Source organism: Mandrillus leucophaeus, unplaced genomic scaffold (genome assembly GCF_000951045.1).
Source record: "Mandrillus leucophaeus isolate KB7577 unplaced genomic scaffold, Mleu.le_1.0 Scaffold621, whole genome shotgun sequence".
NCBI lineage: Eukaryota > Metazoa > Chordata > Mammalia > Primates > Cercopithecidae > Mandrillus > Mandrillus leucophaeus.
In genome coordinates, this window is record NW_012106709.1 from 1,648,229 (window position 1) to 1,671,794 (window position 23,566).

Sequence of the window (23,566 nt, forward strand, 5' to 3'; positions counted from 1 at the left end):
GATCTTATGTACCAGAAGTATTGTCATACTCCAAATGGTATCTGTGAATAAAGATTTAAAAAAATAAAAAATAAAGTCCAACTTTTTTCTCATGGTCATTACATAAAATACTTAGTTTTTTATAAAGTTGTTTTAAATTATGAAAGGGAAACCATAGAACAGCAGGTGGAACTTAAATTTTAATACTCAAACATATTTTTATGCCTCACCACTTTTCTTGACGTGAATGGTTTCGATCCACTTTCATGGTTTCGTGACTTGTATTTTCCCTCAGTGTAACATTACTAAAAAGCTTGTGTGTGGACCACGCTACGGCAATGATGTGAGATTTTATAAACCATCACCATCGTGTTATTCACATTAATGCTCTTTATTAGGTTCTAAAATAGCCCACTTATTTTTTTTTCTAAAATATTAGGGTTTTTTCATTCATTATTGTATCCTATGGCTCCAGAAGTGTGACTCTAGGATGATGCTATTGAAGATATTAAGGCACTGTCTTTATTTTCTTGTCAGTTTTGAAAACTTCTGGGAACAGATTTTAATAAATCTATTTAATATAATAGAATGTTTACATTCCATCCACTTAACCTTTATACCTAGACCTTAAGGTTTTATTCAGCTGAGTATGGAAATATGTAATATCTATTTATGTAAATAAGCAGTAAACTATGCCTGAGCCATTGTGTATTCGGAGTGATTTTACAGTATTCAAATCCATGGAATAGTCTTTCATAAAAATAACTATCCATTCAAATGTTACCGACTATACAGTAGGATAGGTCTAAATTATTAAAATTGTATATAATTTATTTGACAAACACTGAAAACTGCGGAACACCTGAACATTACAATTTTTAAAACTTTATAAAATTACTTTACCAACTTAACTTCTATAACCAATAACAAATTAAATTTGTCTTAATCCAACCTACCTGCTTTCTAATGGCAGATGTGAGAATAAGCCTGATTCTCTCAATAAGCCCACTGCAGATCTCCAGTGGTGATTCTCCAGTACTGAGGTATTCTACAACAAAGGACGTTTCTGAGTTACTTAACGATACGTCTCTTTCTGGACATATCATTACTAACAATACTGTTAGCAATATTAATCTGGTTAAAATTCTAACATTCACTGAGAATTTATTTTCATTACTTCCATTTCTTCAAAATAGGAAACATTTTCTAGAATGCAAAAAATAGTAAGTCTTGATGATAAAATTGCACTAACCTTGTATAAAGTTGCCAAGTAATGGTTAGTTTTAATAAGGAAAGGTTGATTAACACCTGGATGATCCAGATCATGAGTGGCAGCTGCAATTAAGCTCAGCAAGATATCCCAAGGAGTTACAGAATTGGCAAGCTGAAGTGTGACAAAAGAATAATGAATCACAGATATATCTAAAATAAGCTCTATGCCATCACAGTAGTTTTGAATTCGCAGCCAATGGTAGTGGTGGCAATCTCCTCCCTCTTCACATCATTCTTCAGGCGGTTGTTCGTTAGGTCCACCAAGCACACCTGCCAGGTCCTGGCCTCCTCATCACCACACTGGCAAAGGCATGATACAACAGTGGCCCTGCCCAAGTGGAGTTTACAGAGCTCATCCTTAGGCCATTTCATTTTTAACAAGCTTAATTAAAATGGCAGCTAAAGCATAAACCATTCTTTTTGAGAAATAATGGCTTTAAAATGACAAACACAGTTTGGCACTTTTTTATTACTGTAGCCATTACTGAACAAAAGACCTAATATTTTAAGGGTGTTTATCAACAAACTGGTTATTGGATTTCAATAATGTAATCTAAAATATAAGGTTATTCCTGTAGTCCTGATGTTTAAAGAGGCTAATGAGTAATCATGTTAAGTGGAAGTCTGTGTCAAGTCTGTGATAAAATCCTCCCTCAATGGATGGATACATTCATAACAATGACACAATGTATTCATGTCAGGGAAAGCAATCTTGTACATCAGAAATTGTAACTTTATTCTCAATAATCATTACCAAACTTACTTGATATAATAATCACAATAAATAAAACTTTGTGATTAGCTGACAAATGTTCAATGATAAAAAAGATCACCTTGACTATATCACCTATTTTTCAGGAATCGCCTCTCATTTTCTGGCAAACTTGGCCAGATTTGTGTTCCCACAGCACCGCATGGCCTGCCACAATACCACTCATTAGAGCATGGTATTATTTAGGTTTACGTTAGGACAGTGCTGACTAAACTGTAATGATCCTGTGCTCTAACAGTGAAAACTTTGGAGTGTACACCACTAATATTAAGTATATTTACTTACAGATTATTATAATGAACTAACATTTATATGTTATTATACAATGAAAATAAAAACTGAAAATTTTAAAAATGAGATAAAAAATAAATTTAGATTCAAATTCTATTATTTTCTTTCTCTGCTAGAATGAATCAATCATCTCTTTCTACTCCCTGTGTTAAGTTCATCTCAGTCAGAGAAATTACTGTCTGAGGGCTTGAATCTCCTGGAAAACTATAACCTACCTGGAAGCAGAGATGCATATTATTTATTTTTGTATCGCATATAATTAGTACATGGAGAAGGTCAATGAATAGGAGAAGATGAAGAAAATTATTTCCTCTTTAGGATATACAAAAGCATTGAAAAAATAAAGCATTCTAAAGCACTGCTTTAATAATGAAGATGAACAGAATGCATAGGATCTAAAGCAATCTCCCTTCCTTGACATACACATGAACGGCACGGCTGTCTATGTCTTATGAACATGTGATTTATCAGGCAGTGTGCAAAGGGGTGACATTCTTATTGGCAGAAGAATAGACATCCTGGGAGAATACAATAATCCCAAATTACACTGATTCGAAAAATTAACGTATGACTGCACACGACATCAAAAACAATCTCAGGTATATTGAAGAGTTAACCATTAAAAATAAGAACATGAAAAAAAGTGAATTCTCAAAAATTCTGTGAAGAGAAAGTAACTTTAAAAACAAATCACACATATTCAAAAAATATTTGATATAAAAATGTAACACTTCTGCTTGTAGAAAAAAAAAAAAACCTTCCATTGGAAAGAAAATTTTCAGTATTATAACAAAGACGAGGACTTCAATAACTTAACTTTTTAAGGTGGATTAAAAGACAGATGTTATTTCCATTCTGTGATTGTATCTGGTAAGAGCTGACAACAAAGAAATGTCCAGAAAAGAAACTACAAATTATTTAACATATGTGAAGGTCAGATTTTACTTGTATCTGCAAAGCCATCATTAGGGTTCTTTTTCAATAAAATAGAAAAGTATTAAGTGGTGAGTTTTGCTGTGTTCAGTGAAAAACTTACTGTTTTCGTTGCCTGCCAGCCCTTATGATTTCCCATTGTAACGGTTATCACAGTAAGTTTTGTTGGTGGTAGCTTTTTTTTTTTTTTTTTTTGACTAAATTGGCAAATCAAAAATGTAGTAGAAATAGCAGAAAGAAGGTACCTGAGATACTGGTGGCTTGCTGAGGGTAAAAAGGAGGTGGCGCTATCATGGAGGAGAGCAGTTTAGTGAGATAAAATGTTCTGAATCAATATTGTATTTTTATTTTTCCTAATGATGCTACCTCTGAAAACAGATTCTATTTTTTTGAGACAGAGTCTTGCTGTTGCCCAGGCTGGAGTGCAGTGGTGCAATCTCAGCTCACTGCAGCCTCTGCCTTCCCTGGTTCAATCAATTCTCTTACTCAGGCTCCTGAGCAGCTGGGATTACAGGCACCTACCACCATGCCTAGCTAATTTTCTTTTTTTTTTTTTTTTTTGTACTTTTGGTAGAGATGGGGTTTCACCTTGTTGGCCAGGCTGGTCTCGAATTCCTAACCTCAGGTGATCCGCCATGCCCTGCCTAGTGAAGACAGATTCTTGACACATTATGTCCATCCTGAGAAATTACTGAAAGAAATGAACCTCCCACACACAGAAGGCAAAAGGACAAGGCGGTCCTTGCAGGGCTCCTCAATCCCCAGACCATGGACCGGTACTGATTCATGGCTTGTTAGGAACCCGATAGGAACCAGTGCAGAGCAGGAGGGGAGCTGCCAGCCAGTGAGCATTATTGCCTGAGCTCTGCCTTGGAAGCAGTAGATTCTCATAGGAGCACAGACCCTATTGTCAACTGTGCACATGAGGGATCTAGGTTGTGCACTTCTTCTTTTTTTTTTTTTTGAGACGGAGTTTTGCCCTTGTTGCCCAGGCTGGAGAGTAATAGCGCAAGCTTGGCTCACTGCAACCTCCGCCTCCCGAGTTCAAGCGATTCTCCTGCCTCAGCCTCCCAAGTAGCTGGGATTACAGGCATGCGCCACCATGCCTAGCTAATTTTGTATTTTTAGTACAGACAGGGTTTCTCCATGTTGGTCAGGCTGGTCTCGAACTCCCGACCTCAGATCGTGATCCGCCTGCCTCAGCCTCCCAAAGTGCTGGGATTACAGGTGTGAGCCACTGTGCCCAGCCAGCACACTTCTTATAAGAATCTAATGCCTGATGATCTGAAGTGGAACAGTTTCATCCCGAAACCATCCCCCTCCCCATCCAAGGAAAACATGTCTTCCACGAAACTGGTCCCTAGTGCCAAAAACGTTGGGGGCCACTGCTCTAGAGGTCTAAAAACAGAGAACTAGGCTGGGCATAGTGGCTCATGCCTGTAATCCCAGCACTTTGCAGGACCGAGGCAGGCAGATCACTTGAGGTCAGGAGTTCGAGACCAGCCAGGCCAACATGGTGAAACCCCATCTCTACTAAAAACACAAAAATTAGTTGGCCGTGGTGGCACACACCTATCAGCTACTTGGGAGGCTGAGACAAGAGAATCAATCGCTCGAACCCAGGAGGCGGAGGTTGCAGTGAGCTGAGATCGTGCCGCTGCACTCCAGCCTGGGCGACAGAGCAAGACTCCATCTGAAAAACAAAACAGAACAAAACAAAAACATAAAAACAGAGAACAGTTAGAGTAAACCCAGCCAACGATAAAGCCCATATACAATATCATTCATTAACAGCTCATATTCACCAAGCACCTACCATGTGCTAGTGCTGTTTTAGGGGACAGGTAAATATTAGGGGACAGACAGACAAAAATTCCTGTCCTAGAGGCCTGACATTCTTGTGGTTTCCACGTAAGGTTCCCATGTTTTACAAGTAAGATTCTGGGGGCCAAAATTCCTATCTTATTCATATTTTTGTCACTAGCAATTAGCATCTACTCAGAGCATGAGTAAGTGTACATTCATAAGAAAGGCAATTCAACCATTACCAGTCTCGCTGATATCAAAGGCCAGGGAGGGATGTGGGGGGCCAGGTTCTTTTGTCAACTGCCAGGGACAAGTAGAGCAAAGTTTAAAGGTTCAGTGTTACAGTGGGTTTATGTCTGGGATGTGTACGCGTAATTCTTATCTAGACTTAGTTTAAGTATAGTTATTAAGTAAAGTAACTAAACTCATTACAGAAACATGAAACTAAACATTAAAATAGGAAACAAAGGGAAAATCACAATGTCCTCAGCTGACAACTATGAATGTTACCAGTGTCAATCAATCAAGGAGACTTTGGACTCAACTTGAACAAAATGCTTTATAATCCACATAACTTCAGCCTTGAGGACATAAAAAATAAATACTCAAGTTAGTGACAATGCATATATAGAGAGATGAGTTTGTCTCCAAAATTTCCAGTAATTTCCTTGGCTTGAAATATTTCTTTTTTTCATATAGACAAGAGTCCAAGAATTAGCTCTTCCATATAAATTATAAGGTATAAAAACTGAAAACAAATTTCTCACAAAATATATATACTTAAGTCTTTCTATTTACTATTCCCTCTGTACCTAGACTTTTTTATGGATGACTTCTTAGTTATGTACTGTCCACTTAAGTGATTTCTGATCATCCTATCTAAAGTTGTAAAACTCTTGCCATCCACCTGGTCATTCTCTAGCGTATTATTATTATTATTGGTCATTCTCTAGCTTATTATTATTATTATTATTTTAGACTGAGTTTCGCTGTGTCACCCAGACTGGAATGCAGTGGCGTGATCTCGGCTCACTGGAACCTCTGCCTCCCAGGTTCAAGCGATGCTCATGCCTCAGCCTCCCAGGTAGCTGGGATTACAGGTACCCGCCACCACACCCAGCTAATTTTTGTATTTTTAGTAGAGACGGGGTTTCACCATGTTGGCCAGGCTGGTCACAAACTCCTGACCTCAGGTGATCCACCAGCCTCGGCCTCCCAAAATGCTGGGATTACAGGGGTAAGCCATCATGCCAGGCCACTAACATATTATTTTGATCAAAATTCTATTTATCTATTTGTTTAATGACTGCCTCCCCCACTGGGATGTACACTTCATGAAGACAGGGGTCATTCCTACTCTGCTCACCACCACATTCCTAGCACCAGGATAGAGCCTGGCATGTGGCAGATGTTCAAAGAGTGTAAAACATGTGATGCTATGCGAAGGCTCAGGAGTAAGAGATACAATCTTCAGGCATCTATCTAATCCATCCTATTTATCTATCTAAAGATAGGGCGTCACCCAGGCTGCAGTGCAGTTGCACTATCACTACTCTCTGCTAGACCTCTCAGGCTCAAGTGATCCTCCTGAGTCAGCCTCCTAAGTAGCTGGGACCACAGGTACACACCACCATGCCCATCTAACTTTTTATTTTTTTTTAGAGATGGGGTCTTGCTGTATTGCCCAGGTTGGTCTCAAACTCCTGGCTTCAAGTTATCCTCTTGCCCTGGCCTCCCAAAATATCGAGATTACAGGCATGAGCCACCGCACCTGGACCTACTTCAAATTTTTTAGAATTCACTTTTAAAACTTTGAGTGACTCTGTTTTTGTTTGTTTGTTTGTTTGTTTTCTTTCTTTTTTTGAATAAAAGAGATGAGGTCTTACCAGGCTGGTCTCAAACTCCTGGGCTCAAGCAAGCCATCCACCTCGGCTTCCCAAAGTGCTAGAATTACAGGCATGAGTCACCGCACCCAGCCCTGGGTGACTCCATTTAAAAATGTTCACTATGATAAGGGACAAGGGAAATGCTTGCATTGTAGGGCTTTGTGATTTTATCTATATCCTTAATTGAAGCCTTGGGTAGTGTTCAATGAGTATGTTAAGGATGAAAAGTGTTTAAGTATTATCAGAACTCCACAGGCAAAAAGTGTTCAAAATCATGGTTTTATTAATTTTTGTTCACATGTGTCCCTGCCCTGCTCACCTGGCATCACCCAGATTTCCTTGCCCCTGGCTTGGGTTGGGTGTGCCCAGAGGGAGATGGGAGTGCAGAAGCCTTCACTGACCAGGTTAACCCTCCTGTGTGCTGCAGAGAACTTACTACCATCTTTCCACTTACCAGACTGTATGGTGAATACTCATCAATCTCTCCCACAACATTCTCAAACAGAGGATGCAGTCTTGGCCCAGAGTTTTTTTAAACTTTGATTAAAAAATTGGGGTGGGCAATAGAGTGAGACCCCCATCTCTACAAAAATTTAAAAAATTAGCTCCAGCCTGAGCCCAGGATGTCGAGGCTGCAGTACGCCATGACCACGCCACTGCACTCCAGTCTGGGCAACACTGTGAAACCCTGTCTCTCAGAAAAAAAAGCAGTTGGGTGATTGGGAGTATACATTTGTCAAAACTGTACACATAAAATGTATGCACTAAATTACTGCATATAAGTTCTACTATAATAAAGTTGATTTTTTAAAAAGTTATGATACATATACTAAAAAAAAACTGGGGCATTTTCACATATTCTATGATCTCTTAAATAATCAGAAGATTAGCTATGTTCTTAAGTTGGCATCAACAGGTACAAGCCAGTTTGGTCATCCTGTTTCCCGCCTAACACCTTAGCCACAACTAAGATCTAGGGAGAGAGCAGTTTTGAAATAGGGATGGGGTAGGCAGACATAATTGCAGAACTGCCAGGGATAGGAAATGTCCAGGGGCAAACATGGCTTTCATTAACATCTGCAGACAATGATTCCCAAATCCATACATAAAGTCTGATTTCTCTCCTATACTTCGGACTCTTTTATGTAACTCTCCACTAGACCTCTATATTGGGATGTCAAATACATTTAACATCACGGATCCAAAATGGTGCTCATTGTCTCTACAAGCCTTACCCCCAAAACTTGTTCCTCTCTACATTCCTCCTCTCATAGAAGACTTCCACCTTCTGCTCAACTGCCCAAACCAGTCTTCATTGACTTGTTTCTTTCCCTCAAATGCATTCACACACCACATCCTGTTCATTCTAATTCCCAAAAGAAGTTGCAAACTATCCACGTCTCTACTTCATCAAGGCCACTCTGCTCTCTTCCATGAAACACCAAAGTAACTCCTGGCAGGTGTTCAGGCTTTTTGTTGATACGATTTATTTTCACACCACAGCCAGGATAATTTTCTAAAGTCTCCTGCTTCCTCTCTGTAGCTCCCCATTCATTCACTGAGTCAGACCAAGGCTGTCCCTGCCCACAGGGAGCCCATGTGGAGCTCAGTGTAAATGCCAGCAGTCGAGGTTTCAAGTGACCTGGCCCTTACTTGGGCTTCTCCAGCCTCTCTCTCAACAACCACCCAATTCTCTAGCTATTGCACTTCGAAACACAGCCAGATTCAGAAACTTGATCGAGCTAGATCTCATTCTTGTGAAGGAAGCCTGTGATTTTCAGTCAAGGCAGTAACTTCAGGAGAAGTATGTGAAAGTAAATCAAAAGGAATTTTCTTATGATTTTCACCTGAAATCAATGTCAACCTCTTACCTTAGGTTCCTTTAAGTAACAGTGCATGGCCTGAGTAACATCCGCAGCGTGGACTGCGTTATGGTAAGGATTTTGACTGTGGTAATCTTCTTGAATCATAACTGCATCAAAGAAAGAGATCCCGATTTTACTGTATATGAGCAACATATACAAGTGCAAAAATTGTGATAATTATGAGTTACCCACTCATCCTTTTCATGTAGGTATTGGTTAAAATCGTGCTGATTCGGGCAGATGATAATCACCTCACAACTCACATGTATACCAAAAGAATCAATATCAATTTGACTCCCTATGCTATCATAGAAGAACAGACTAGGCTTCGGGGTGGAGTTGTGCCCCCTGCCATCAACGTACGTGATGGCCCTACCAGCATAACACACAAATCCAGTGGTCTCAAAGGAAAGCGAGCCTACCTGTGATGGGGAAACACAATCGCCAAGTGAGTGCGACAGACCATCAGAATTCTGCACTTGCTTCCGTCCCATCCTTTCAAATAGCCTTTTCAATACCCTTGGTTAAGAGTGTTTTTTTGAGACAGGATTTTGCTCTGTTGCCCAGGTTGGAGTGCAATGATGTGATTATAGCTCACTGCAGCCTCAAACTCCTGGGCTCAAGTGATCCTCCCACCTCAGCCTCCCAAGTAGTTGGAACCACAGGTGCATGCCACCATGCCTGGCTCATTTTTTGTATTTTTTTGTAAAGACACGGTCTTGCCATGTTGCCCAGGCTGGTTTCAAACCCCTGGGCTCAAGGAGTCCACCTGCCTTGGCCTCCCAAAGTGCTAGCATTGCAGGTGTGAGCCACTGTGCCCCACCTAATAAGCTATTTTTGTAAGTAGTTATTTATTTATTTTTGAGATGGAGTCTCGCTCTGTCACCCAGGCTGGAGTACAACAGCATGATCTCAGCTAACTGTGCAACATCCACCTCCCGAGTTCAAGTGATTCTCCCGCCTCAGCCGCCCAAATAGCTGGCATTACAGGCACCTGCCATCATCCTCGGCTAATTTTTGTATTTTTGTCGTGATGGGGTTTTACCATGTTGGCCGGGCTGGTCTTGAACTCCTGACCTCAGGTGATCCACCCGCCTCGGTCTCCCCAAGTGCTGGGATTACCGGTGTGAGCCACCATGCCCAGCCGTATGTGTTTTATAATTTATATTTTAGTACAGTAGTCCCCTCATATTCTTGGGGGATATGTTCCAAGACCCCCAATGGATGCCTGAAACCACAGATAGCACCAAATCCTATTTATACTGTGTTTTTCCTATACGAACACACCTACGATAATGCGTAATTTATAAGTTAGTCACAGTCAGAAATTAACAATAACTAAAATAAAATAGAACGATTATAACAACATGCCAGCATCACAACTCTTGTGCTTTGGGGCCATTATGAAGTAAAATAAGGGTGACGAACACAAGCACTGTGATACCAACACGGCTGATCTGATAACCAGCACGGATCAGGATGCAATGAGATTTCATCACGCTGCTCAGAATGGTGTGCAATTCAAAACTTATGAATTGCTTACTTCTGGAATTTTCCATTTAATATTTTCAGGCTACAGTTGACCACAGGTAACTGAAACCACCGAAAGCAAAACCAGAGATAAAGGGGGACTACTGTACAGTATTTCAGGCATACTACTTACAATTAATACACATTAAAAAGTTTCTCAAGGCCAGGTGCGCTGCCTCACACCTGTAATTCCAGCACTTTGGGAGGCCGAGGCTGGAGGATTGCCTGAGGTGAGGAGTTTGAGACCAGCCTAGGCCATTAGTAAGACCTTGTCCGTACTGAAAATAAAAAATGCAGCATGGTGTGGTGGTGCACATCTATATTCCTAGCTACCCAGGAGGCTGAAGTGGGAGGATAGCATGAGTCGAGAGGTTGAGGCTGCAGTGAACCATGATCGCGCCACTGCACTCAAGCCTAGGTGACAGAGCGAGACTCTCCAAAGGAAAAGCTTCTCAAAAGCCCTATGTAATAATTTTTTTTTTTTTTAAACCAGAGTTCTAAGTAGAAGTCTGAAGTCTGAGTTAATATTTTGAGCTCTTCATTTGGCTGTACATTCTTGGTATTGAGGCTTTTTTTTTTTTTTTTGAGATGGAGTCTCGTCCTGTTGCCCAGGCTGGAGTGCAGTGGCACGATCTCAGCTCACTGCAACCTCCACCTCCCGGGTTCAAGGGATTCTCCTGCCTCAGCCTGGATGAGGTGGGAGGCTGGCTGGAGCTTGGGAAGTTGAGGTTGCAGTGAGCCATGATCATGCCATTGCATTCCAGTCTCAGCAATACAGTGAAACCCTGTCTCAAACAAACAAACAAAAAACACCTGAGTTATTATTTTCTCAATTCTCCCAAAGACAGTATAGAGCCAAAGTCATTCCAGATACATTGCACATAAGATAACCCATTGTAGCCAGTGGATTCCTTATGGCTTTAAGGCTTAATTCTCTCATAAACCTGTTCTAGTGGCTGCCAAATTAGTGGCAGCAGGATGAGGGCAGAAACAGCCAAGTATTCACATGAACAATGTGCAAAGCGGGGATATGCATGTTTATAATTGCCAGTATAGCTACTGGGGCTACTCACACTATTTTAATTATAAGCTTGAGAATTTACTACAAAATTATATCTGTACAATTACACAGGCTTCTGTTTACCTAGATAAAACAGTTGCAAGTTAGCAAAAATGGTTATATGAATGACTATTATTTTTTTTTGAGACAGAGTCTCATTCTGTTGCCCAGGCTGGAGTGCAGTGGCACGATCTCGGCTCACTACAACCTCTGCCTCCTGGGTTCAAGTAATTCTCCTGCCTCAGTCTCCCGAGTAGCTGGAATTACAGGCACATGCCTCCACGCCTGACTAATTTTTGTATTTTTAGTAGAGACAGGGTTCCACCATGCTGGCCAGAATGGTCTCGAACTCCTGGCCTCAAGTGATCCACCTGCCTCAGCATCCCAAAGTGCTGGGATTACAGGCATGAGCCACTGTGCCCAGCATGTATGAAATATTAAATGTCCCTACCAGCAACATCTTATTTTATAGTTCTACAGTTTTACCATTTTCTTACAGTAATACATTACTTCCTGAATAATTTGTAATTTCTCTCTACATAAAATTGAAAGATTTTAAAAAGATAGCAAAGCAATATGATGGTCTCTCACTATTAAGTATAGGCATACCAGCGAGATACTTAGTGTTAAGTTCCAGACCACTAAAATAAAGTGAATATTGCAATATAGCAAGTCAAAATTTTGGGTTTCCCAGTGCATACAAAAGCTATGTTTACACTATAGTCTATTAAGTGTACAATAGCATTATGTCTTTTAAAAAAAAACCGATGTAAACACCTTACTTTAAAATATTTTATTGGAACAAAACGCTAATGATTATGTGAGCCTTCATTAAGTTGTAATCTTTTTTGCTGTATATAAGCAAAGTTTATATAACCAAAAATAAATTACAAATTAAACTCTCTCTTGATCTGGGCACTATATGAAATACCACAATGAGGGTCAGAAAATGAGACCCCAAAATATGCTGCTTTGGACTTCAAACTCAGAGCAGCAAATGTAGAAGAGTACTTTCTCTGAAGTTCCCCTCTCCACCTAAAGCACAGGCAAAGACTTCACCAGGAATCGAGAATTCCTTCCTCAGGTACAACCAGCCAGGAGAGATTGGTGGATATTACAAGAAGGAAGACTAGAGTTGATATTTTGTGCCTCAGTCTCCCGAGCAGCTGGGATTACAGGCGTGCACCACCATGCCTGGCTAATGTTTTTGTATTTTTAGTAGAGATGAGGTTTTTGCCACGTTGGCCAGGCTGGTCTCCAACTCGTGGCCTCAAGTGATCCACCCGCCTCGGCCTCCCAAAGTGCTGGGATTACAGGTGTAAGCCACCACACCTGGTCCCAAATAATCTTTAAAGTCTACTGTCAAAGAGATTTTAGGGCTCGGAAAAAGAAGAAACCTAACTGCAATATACCTGATCTTTTAAAGTTTTAGCCTTTGAAAATTTAGAAAAGTACAGAAATTGTGTCACCTTTGTCAGCAATCTGTGGTCAATGTAAGAAACATTGCAAAATGAAATCAAGTATTCACTATTCCCCATATCTATGGTTCTGTAACTTTGCAGCCTTTGCACCAACAGGTGTAGTGCATCCCTGGTCTGATTTGCTGTGGCCACTTGCTGCAGAAGTGAAGGTAGGCCGATTCTGAGCCCAGGGCTCCAGAGGCCTGGGGACATCAGCTCCCTTGGAAACCTGGCACTACTGTTTGAACAAGCTCCGCTAATTGTAAAATAAATAATTCTTTTTTGTTTTTAATGTAAATCTATTATGGTGCCAAACTCCTCTGCTTCTTTTAAATTTAACAGAAGACTATGTAGAGCCGAGATGGATCAGCCTGGTATCCTAGCTGAGGTCTCTACAAAACCAACATACGGCTCACCTGTTGCTGTCTGCAGGTGCACAGATGAGCTCACCCAGACCAAAAGAAGCATTTAACAGGCCCACAGATGCAACAGTTAAATAACGGTGTGTTGTTTTAAGTCACTAATTTTGGCTGGTTTATTATAAAGCAATAGCTAACCGATATAACTGAGATAAAACTTACAAACAGGTTCTTATATAAATGTAAATCTTGGTACTGTTAATGGGTTAGAATCACTTACCTAAAAATCTGCGAAGTTTCATCATATCTAAATGGAAATACTCAATTAATCCATGAAGACTAAATAAATGAAAGGTTAAGCTTACTAGACTATTTCCTAAAAAGAAAGAAGAGACACTACATTAGTAGGAAATACCAGTCAACACAATTACATTATGCTTTGAAATATGGATTTTGAATATAAAACATGGAAAGAGTAATAATTCCCACTTTTTGTATATAAAAATATGCATCTTCTTATTTTACCAGTTATGAACTTTATACGTCACATCTTTGTTTCACTGTAAGAAAAATTTAATTTTTGTTGTTTTACTTTTCCACAACCAAAGAACTGAAAGCTAGACATTTTCAAATAGATTAATTTTTTTAAAGACACCAAAATAATTAGAATAGACAATAGAAAACTTTAAAAATTGTCCCACACAGTAACCTAATTCAGTGTGGCTGCACTTGACCTTCCTCCTGACAACACCTCTGCCATCTTGCTTTCACTGAAACAGACTGCCCCAGAGCACACACCTCAGCTGCAGCCTTGTTAGCCTTGAGAATGTGTTTACTCTCATCCATACAGGGTTAGGAGGAGGCATCAATGACCTCAAGATCATCAGAATTAAAAACTCTAACTCAACCACTTGCTTTTCCAGAGTAGCTGCAGAAAATCTGAGATTTGCTTGGGGAGTGGGGAGGGGGAGTCACAAAACTAGGCAGAATATCACTATAAACTCAGAGTCAACACTGCCCAGCAATCATACTGTTTTTCCGGTGAACTGGCTCTTTCACTTTTTAAAATGCCTGTTTTCAAGCCTTTTATGCTCTTCTTAAACTTTCAACATACTTACTTCCCATCCACCCCCTCATTCTCCATAGCCTCATATGTCACAGAAATAATACAAGCCCTCAAGTTTCCCTTTCTTTCTTTTTTGAAATGGAGTCTTGCACTGTCGGGCTGGAGTGCAATGGTGCCGTCTTGGTTCACTGCAACCTCCGCCTCCTGAGTTCAAGCGATTCTCCTGTCTCTGCCTCCCGAGTAGTGGTGATTACAGGCACCCACCACCAAGCCTGGCTAATTTTTTGTATTTTTAGTAGAGACGGGGTTTCACTTTGTTGGCCAGGCTGGTCTCCAACTCCTGACCTTGTGATCCACTAGCCTCGGCCTCCCAAAGAGCTGGGATTACAGGCGTGAGCCACTGCACCTGGCTGAGTTTCCCTTTCTTTCAAAAGCCAACCCATCCACACCTCCTCAGAGATATTCCTTGTTCCATCAGGTACACCTATCCCCACCCCACCCCACCCCACCAATCTCTTTCTCTTTTCTATATTGTCCCAATAAGCATCAGCATTCAGACATGCTCTAGATTCTCTCATCTCTCAAACAATAAAGAATCACAGCCTCTCCTGGCTCCCTCCAGTTTCCCCTGCTCCATCCCCCTACAGACGCGAGTTTTTGGAAAGAGCTGCTACATGCGATGGGGACTGTCTTCGTCCTCAACGTCCACTCCTTCGTCACTGACAAGTGGAGTCACACCAAGAATAGAAATTAAATTTGGAAAAACCACCATTTTTATGATGTTTAGTTTTCCCTTCCATGGTATAACTCTCCATTTCTCCATTTTTTAAACCTCTTATTATATTTCTTGGTTTTGTAAACTTCCATAGGACACATATACTATATTAACAATTAAACAGACCACATGTTTTAAATAGGCTACATATTAAAAAGTCTATTTTAAGTAGACTACATCCTTCACATAGACTCATAAATTACTGCCAATGTTCAGATAATAGCAATAAGATACACAATTCTAGTACTCTGTAAAGTCTATGATGACTCTTACAAAAACATATAAAAGACATACTGGTCCCAAATTGAAAATTTATAATAATAATATTTATGAAGGATAATAAAGGACTGTTTGGCTAACCTTGTTATCTAAAACCACCTAACCAACTCCCAACAAAAGACCACGGCTGATGAAAAAGTACATTAACTGGAACATTATTTGCATGAGCAATGACAGAAAAGATGTGGCAGGCCAAAAGAGACATTTTTATAAACTACTTGACATATCGCCTTCATTTGGAAAGAAAAAAACATTTCAAATCTTACATTTTAAATAAATTAAATGTTAAAATGTGTTCAGGTCCTGATATGCTCTACCGGTACAAACACGAGTCCACGTGGCGTGGAGCCATTTCTGAAGAAGTGAACGACGTGTCCGTTACTATTGCTGTAACAACCATCTTCGAGTATATACATATTTTAGAATGTTTATTCATTCTCTGTATATTTAGATTATCATAAGGTTCTCCCAAAATTGTTTTTCAAATGTAACAAAACAAATTACCCATTTCTAGGGTGTAGAATAAGTTTTAAGAAAGCTACAATCTAACAGGAAAATACCCTCTCTTGGAATTCAGGCAAAGTGTAGTGAAGAAACACATGTAACATCCCCACTAGGAACTTTAAGGGAATCTGACAAGAACCAGGCTCTTAAAGTGTACTACCCATATGTAACTGAAAAGCGGCATGCAAGATACCAACTGAGGATTATAACACCAGTAAGAACACAAGTCAACAAAACATTTCAAAAGAAGAGATGCTCAGCTGTGTTAAACAAAAACCAGGCAAAGAAGAACTTTTTAAAAAATGGAAATGGAAACAAACACTTTCTGAAAAAGAAAACTGTATTTTAAGAAAAGCTACCCTCATAAAAATATATCAAAAGATAGAACTGCCTCTGGAAGAGTGGGCCTCAGTCATTTTCAGAAGGTGATCCCAGAAGGGATCTGGCTGGAAGGAGCAGGCTACCCTGACAACGCAGGCCTGGCAGCTAGTGTCCTCACGAACCAGGTGTCTTCAGGAGTGATAAGCTTTTTCTCTGTCGCATCACTTAATGCCCTCAATCCTACAAAAGGAATTCCAAATGCATCCTACCAGACAATAACTACTTCCCTCCTTGTAGCAGACAAGCTGGGGACCATTTGTCCTGGCACAAATCACTGCATTTTGCTTCCTCCTCTGCCTTCCTGTCCTCCCCCCAATATCATCTGGGAAATTGCCAGCATAAGAAACACAACAAAGCATTGGATCAATAAGCAAGAAGGGAAAACTATACACTTGGATACCATGAAAGTATGTTATCAAGAATTCATTTCAGGTGAAGCAGTTTTAAAAGGAAAACCATTCTCATTATATAGTATAAGCTAAAGGAATTTTCTTCTGCCCATTTGTTCCCCAAAATATCTCCTTAAGTAGAAAATTCCTGAGTTTTAAATAGCTATAGTTAACTGAATGTATAAATCTCAACCTCTAAAATCAAAGGTGAGTAGCTAACCATGAGTGGTTTCTACTAAACCCTAATGATTTGGGACGAGCCCTAAGGGGAAACCATGTAGCCACCCTGTCCACAAATCCCGTTTAAGGAGTGAGGTGATCAAAAGGAAAGCGAAGTGCTTAGTTAACTACTGTGGCCTGCTAGCTATTTCTTCTGCCCATCCAGTGCACTGCTGAGCTGACGCCGCTTTCATCACCATGCCCCCAACTAGCAGAGTATGTACTTTTTAAAAATAAAATTTAGAGAAGAACAATCAACTATTTCAATGAGTGACAAGTGTCCCAGTAGACTAATAATAGGCTATGAGCTGTGAGAGTTTATGTAAGGCTAAACTTTGAAAGTGTTAAGGGTGGCATTGTTTAATCTATATTTGTCTTGAGATAATACCTAAAGTAATATTTGTGTTAAGTTAGGAAAGGGGAATTTCCCTGAGCAAGAAAAAGGTGGGCCACCTGATATTTCACCTACCTATATTTTCAAAAAGGAGAAAGGCCAAGGGAAGGCTAACTGTGTAAATGATATCAGAGCCTTTCCTGTGTGTACAGGCCAAGGTGGGGGCAGGGAGAAGTACAGAACACTTAATCACCAAGGGCAAAGGAAAAGTAGAAGAGAGATAGCAAAGGGGAGGAATAAAAAGGCAGGGAGGCAGGAGGGTGGCTTTGCTGATAAAGGCAAACTTCACTGTCTTCACAATTTTGCCTAGGATCAGTCCGATTTATTTTCTGTCAACACTGCATAAGCAAACAGAAGGTATAGACAAAGGTATTTCCATTAGGCATTGCCATACAACTTAGAGAGAATAATGGAGTGATACTAAGAGACCCACACTGATTCCTGAGAAAAATAAAGTTGTAATTTGCTTGTTCATTTTACATATTTGGCATCCTTATCAAAGACACTTCATTCCAAAGCAATAAGAAAAAGCAGATGATTTCAAACTACAGCAGTGGTTTCATTATTCTAAAGTCAGTACTGATTTCCTCTCGGTGTACTTTCTGCTCTGGGGCAAATGACTAGTTGAACTGCCTTTTTTTTTTTTTTTTTTTTTTTTTTTTGAGACAGTCTCGCTCTATTGCCCAGGCTGGAGTGAGATGGCGCAATCTCAGCTCACTGCAACCTCCACCTCCCAGATTCAAGTAAGTCTCCTGCCTCAGCCTCCCAAGTAGCTAGGATTAGAGACATGCACCACCATACCCAGCCAATGTTTGTATTTTTAGTAGAGATGGGATTTCGCCATGTTGGCCAGGCTGGTCTCGAACTCCTGATCTCACGTGATCCACCAGCCTTGGCCTGCCAAATTGCAGGGATTACAGGCGTGAGCCACTGCGCCCGGCCTAGTTGAACTGCTTTTACCAGTGAATAAGAACATAAATCAACAAAACATTTCAAAATAAGAGATGCTTAGTTGTGTTTAAAAACAAACAAACAAACAAACAAAACAGGCACGAAGGAACTTTTTAAAAAATGGAAACGAACACTTTCTTGAAAAAAGGAAATTGTATTTCTAGAAAAGCTACCCAAATATACTAAAAGGTATACTAAAGCTATACTAAAAGGTACAACTGCCTAAGGTTTGGCGGTCCTCAACTGTACCACCAATAATTACGCCCACAATTTTATCCTAAATAAGAGTGATTCCCTGTTCCTTTTCCTACGGAACATTTTCCTGTTCCCAAAGAGAACAAGAAAACATGACCCCTCCATCCAGAACCAAACTAAACTCAGGAGTGGGTAAGCAGATTAGAATCACCTGTGGGCATTTTTCCCCAAATCATCCATACTCTGCAGATTCTGATAAGCCCTCCTAAAGAAGCTACAGCTCTTCCCCATTCTCCATCTGAAAGCAAGGAACCACTGCTATTGGTCAGGATGTGCCAAAAGGTGGTTAATCCACCACTCAGCGGGGGCAATCAAAACAGGCATACAATATCAGATGTCATTGTAAATGGCCACAATCTAAAAGAAACCAAAAAAGAAAAATAAAAAAAATGAGATAATAATGTTTATTCTGGGTTATTATTAATAATAGCAGCAGCAATTGCCAACCAATCAGCCAAGTATATATGAGACTGATTCTGTAGACTTTTAGAAAAGTCACTTAAAAAGAGAAAAAATGATGCTCCCTGATATGGTTTGGCTGTGTCCCCAGCCAAATCTCATCTTAAATTGTAGTTCCCATAATTCCCATGTGTTGTGGGAGGGACCCGGTGGGAGATAATTGAATCATGGAGGTGCTTTCCCCCATACTGCTCTCGTGGTAGTGGATAAGTCTAGTGAGATCTGATGATTTCATAAGGGGTTTACCCTTTTGCTTGGCTCTCATTTCTGTCTTGCCTGCCGACATGTAAGATGTGCCTTTCACCTTCCACCATGATTGTGAGGCCTCCCCAGCCACATGGAATTGTGAGTCCATTAAACCTCTTTTTCTTTATCAATTACCCAGTCTCGGGTACATCTTTATCAGCAGCGTGAAAATGGACTAACACACTCTCTCTTCCAGCAGAGGGCTCACAACCTTCGTACAGTAAATGAAAGCAACGCACCAGTGGCTGCACCATCAATGCAGTAATCTAGACTACATTAACTTGAGCAAGTCAAATTCTTCACTTACCATTTGTTAGTCTATCAAATAGAAAGATATCAAAATTCCAATTTCCAACTTTTTCCAGCATACACTGAAATGAAAACCAAACATTTCTACTGTAATTTAATTTCAATAACATTGTCTTTTGGAGATATTCCATAGAATGAAAATGTAAAGTGACTGATTTCCTTTAAAAAATACAAGTATCATTTTTCTTTTAAATCGTGACTTTTTCAACTGGCTCCAAAAAAATGCTCAAAGGGATAAACTCCATTTGAAAAATGAAACATTATTTTGTTTTTCAATTAATGAATGCACAGGAAGGTTATGTTTCCCAACTTATTGCGATAGTCCCGCAAACCTTTAAGAATTCTAGTATCACTTAACATCACAGAAGTGTGGTTCAAATGTTGTATGGTTGAGAAATTAAATTGCAAACAATCTAATAAAAATAAGTTACACTATTGAGTATTTACTATTCCAGGTACTGTTATAAGTGACCTTACTCACTCTTTTACTACTTGGAACAACACCATCAGATGTTTTCTTTTTTCTTTTTTTGAGACAGGGTCTCACACTCACTATCACCAAGGCTGGAGTGCAGTGGCACAAACAAGACAGCTTACTGCAGTCTCGACCTCCTGGGCTCAAGCAATCCTCCTGTCTCAGCCTCCTGAGAAGATGGGACTACAAGCATGTGTTACCACACCTGGCTGAATTTTTTTTTTTTTGTAGAGACAAGGTCTCATCATGCTGCCCAGGCTGGTCTCAAACTCCTAGGCTCAAGTGATTCTCACAACTTGGCCTCCCAACGTGCTGGGATTACAGGCATGAGCCACTGCACCCGGCCCAAGCATTGTTTTCAATTCTCATTTTAGTGACGTAGAAACAAGCAAAAAATAACTAACTTGCTCAGCTATAAAGTGATAGAGCTGGGATCTTAAATTAGGTAGTCTGTTTCTAGAACGTAGGCATCTGACACTGATACCACACCATGCTTAAATTATTTGTTGTTCAGTTTTTAAAAAAACATTTCTAACTTATGGATATTTATTTATATTATCTAAATATGCTTATAAAATAATACAATTTACTACATTAACTTTTAGGATAATGTGTACCTCAGCCAAGCAAATAAATTCCACAAAGACCCTAAAAACCAAATATTTTTATACCATACATTCTTAACCTGAACATTCTGTGGACTTTTTCTAGAAAAAAAAACTTATATTTTATATCCAAAAGTTCACTGTTGCATACATTTATGAATACACTGACACGAGCAACACTAAGATACTACTAGTAGAAATCATTAATTACGACAGTACTAATAACAACAAATGACATAGAGATATTCTCATTCTAAAAGGCAGAACTTGTAAACGTTTTAACATTTAAAGCAAGCATGAACACTTTCCACTGATTTCTTTTACTAAACAGGGAAGTAATTTTTTTCACTTTCATGTAACTGTAAAGAAGACACCCCAGCTTTACCTACACAACTTAAAAACTTATCTACGCAAACTCAAAAATCTGGCCTGTAAATATTAAGTTAAAGAATAACTTAAAATACATTGAACATTTAATACTATTTAAAATCCTCATTTGGTCAAAAACAAGCTCATTTAACCCTGATGTTCAGTAAGACATTTCTTTTTAAATTATATAAAAAGATGAAGTAAATAATGCTCACAATCGACAAGTTTAATTATGATACATCTAAACCCTCAAAAATCTCTCTCCATGCAAGAGACTATGAAAACTTATTTGATTGGAAGTCACGAGACCTTTGTGAAAAGATGTTATTAATACACACACACACACACACACACACACACACACAAAAGAAAGAGAGAGATGTAACTTCCCGTGCTAGGTTTACCTCTAACCAGCTGGGTGAGCGTAAACAAGTCCCTCATGCTCTATTGGACTCAGTTTCCTTATTGATGGAATATGGACATGATGAGATCAGATAATCTCTAAGATTCTTCCCAGCATTACAATTCTGTGAGATCTTACAGTTTAATGTTCTATTGATCTCCTTGTTATGTAATGTTATAATAACAAATGAAAACACTGTCACTACTTTAGTTGTTTCAGAAATTTCCCTTGCTCTGTAATGTCTAATTATAAAACAAACAGCTGCTCTAAAGAAACAAAACCTGGAAAACGGGCTTAACTGATTTTCACCGACAGACAAAAAGACTCTATAAATCATTACTGTATGGAGAATAAAGGGCTTCAGTAAACTTATCAAAAAATTAATGTTTTCTTACAAAAACTATACATACCTTGGCTTGTCCATTATAATCATCATCTAAAATGTTTAGAGAATTTGAAACCGTAGTACCACGAAAAAAGCGTGAAGATCTAAGATATCGCTGGAAACTTAGTAGCCTTCTGATATTCCTTGCAGAGACAGACACTTCAATTTCAGATTGAGCTGAAATAAAAAGAATAAAAGGTGAGTACAGCAAGTTATAATTATATACATGCTATTTTTGCAATACCACTTTTAGTTATGTACAAGTATTTTTAAAAATTCATTTAAATAATTATACCACATTTTCAGTAGAGAAGCGATACTTTATTTCTATTTTTTTTTTTAAAGTGAGTTCTCACTCTATTACATTTCTATTTTCAATGAAAGAACTAAGGATGAAGGTCAATGGCCAATTTTGACAGCATTTAGAAAGCCAATGAAGACCGGCGAGATTAATAATCAGGGTTTTTTTTTTTTTTTTTTAACTTTAAAACGCTATCACCTCTTAACTCTTTTGCTTCAATACACCACATAAACATGGAGCAAAAACAGGAAGAAAACCTAGTTTTAAACTACTAGAAAAGCCAGGTCCTAAGTTACATATGAGATTTTAACAATTACAAAGTAAAACATTTCATATCCCAATGAGGTATCATTTCAAATATTTACTTAAGATAATTAAGAGGAAAAGGAGACAGAAGGGGGAGCAAAGTGGTTTATATCCTATAAGTGTTCTAAAGGATAGGGACAAAAATTATTTAAGATGATATGCTCTAGAAAAGATGCAGTTCTACATTAGAGACTGGAATGTTCTCTTTCAGTGAGTCTAACACAGCCATTTTTTCCCTCTAGTGTTAGAATAAACCAGAGTTCCTTGGATTGGGCACCAGATAAAATGACAGATCTGGGTTAAAATCTATCTTGCAGGGGATGTACGTTATCTTTAGACTCTAAAATCAAACCAAATTCAGTAAAATGTTCACAATATAAAATAGGAAAATCAAGACTGAGGATCAATAAATCATCTCTCTTAATTTAGAATCACCAGGTGAAATGGAAGGTAATCAAACATATTCTCTGTTGCATGTCCAGTCACTCACTCCTCTATTAACCTCTAGCCCTGAGTTTCCTTATCTGTATAATGGCAGTAGTATCTAATTTAAGGGGTGCTGGATTAAATGAGATTATATATATATACAAGTCAGAGTCACAGCAGGTGTTAAATGGTAGCCATGTCGAGGGTGGTAAAATTGATGCTGCTCCCATTGCTTGGAGGTATGCTACCAGGTAATTCTCAGAAATTCTGAATCTGCTCATCTTGCTCTAAGTAAAAGCATTTCATGGCTCTTCATCATCTTAATATGAACTTCATTTCCTTAGCCTGGAAGAGAAGGCTTCATGTTCCAAGTCTGGCTCTTTGCAGACTTGACTCAGGTATCACCTACCCTGGGAAGCACATTTAGTACACTGCCCCTATCTTGAAGAGGCGGGAAGCACCCCCTCTGGCTTCCCAAAGCTCCCTGTGCATTCATCTATAATCGTACTTCTGACATTATAATTACTTTTTTGTCTCCTTGAACAAATGATGACTTTCAGTACAGTCATGAACTTGTATTCCAAAGCCTAATAGTAATGCATTAATGCATCAGAGCCAACACACTTAGAAAACTTTTAGAAAATGTTGCAGAAGAGTTGTACTGTATTTATTATGAAAAAGTAACCTACTTTTTGATGGGGTTGTTTTTTTCTTGTAAATTTGTTTGAGTTCTTTGTAGATTCTGGATATTAGCCGTTTGTCAGATGAGTAGATTGCAAAAATTTTCTCCCATTCTGTAGGTTGCCTGTTTACTCTGATGGTAGTTTCTTTTGCTGTGCAGAAGCTCTTTAGTTTA

At 39.1% G+C, this 23,566-nt stretch overlaps 1 protein-coding gene across 1 annotated transcript in view; it reads right to left on the minus strand.

Annotated features, from left to right (window-relative positions):
- The window catches only part of PDE7A (phosphodiesterase 7A), a 121,300-nt gene that overhangs the window by 8,597 nt on the left and 89,137 nt on the right, over window positions 1-23,566 (minus strand). The window contains exons 5-10 of the mRNA XM_012000204.1: window positions 21,703-21,854; window positions 19,439-19,502; window positions 13,494-13,589; window positions 8,811-8,911; window positions 1,232-1,363; window positions 936-1,027 (exon numbers count right to left, since the gene is read on the minus strand). Coding sequence (XP_011855594.1) covers window positions 936-1,027; window positions 1,232-1,363; window positions 8,811-8,911; window positions 13,494-13,589; window positions 19,439-19,502; window positions 21,703-21,854 — 637 coding nt within the window. The remainder of the gene's footprint in view (window positions 1-935; window positions 1,028-1,231; window positions 1,364-8,810; window positions 8,912-13,493; window positions 13,590-19,438; window positions 19,503-21,702; window positions 21,855-23,566) is intronic.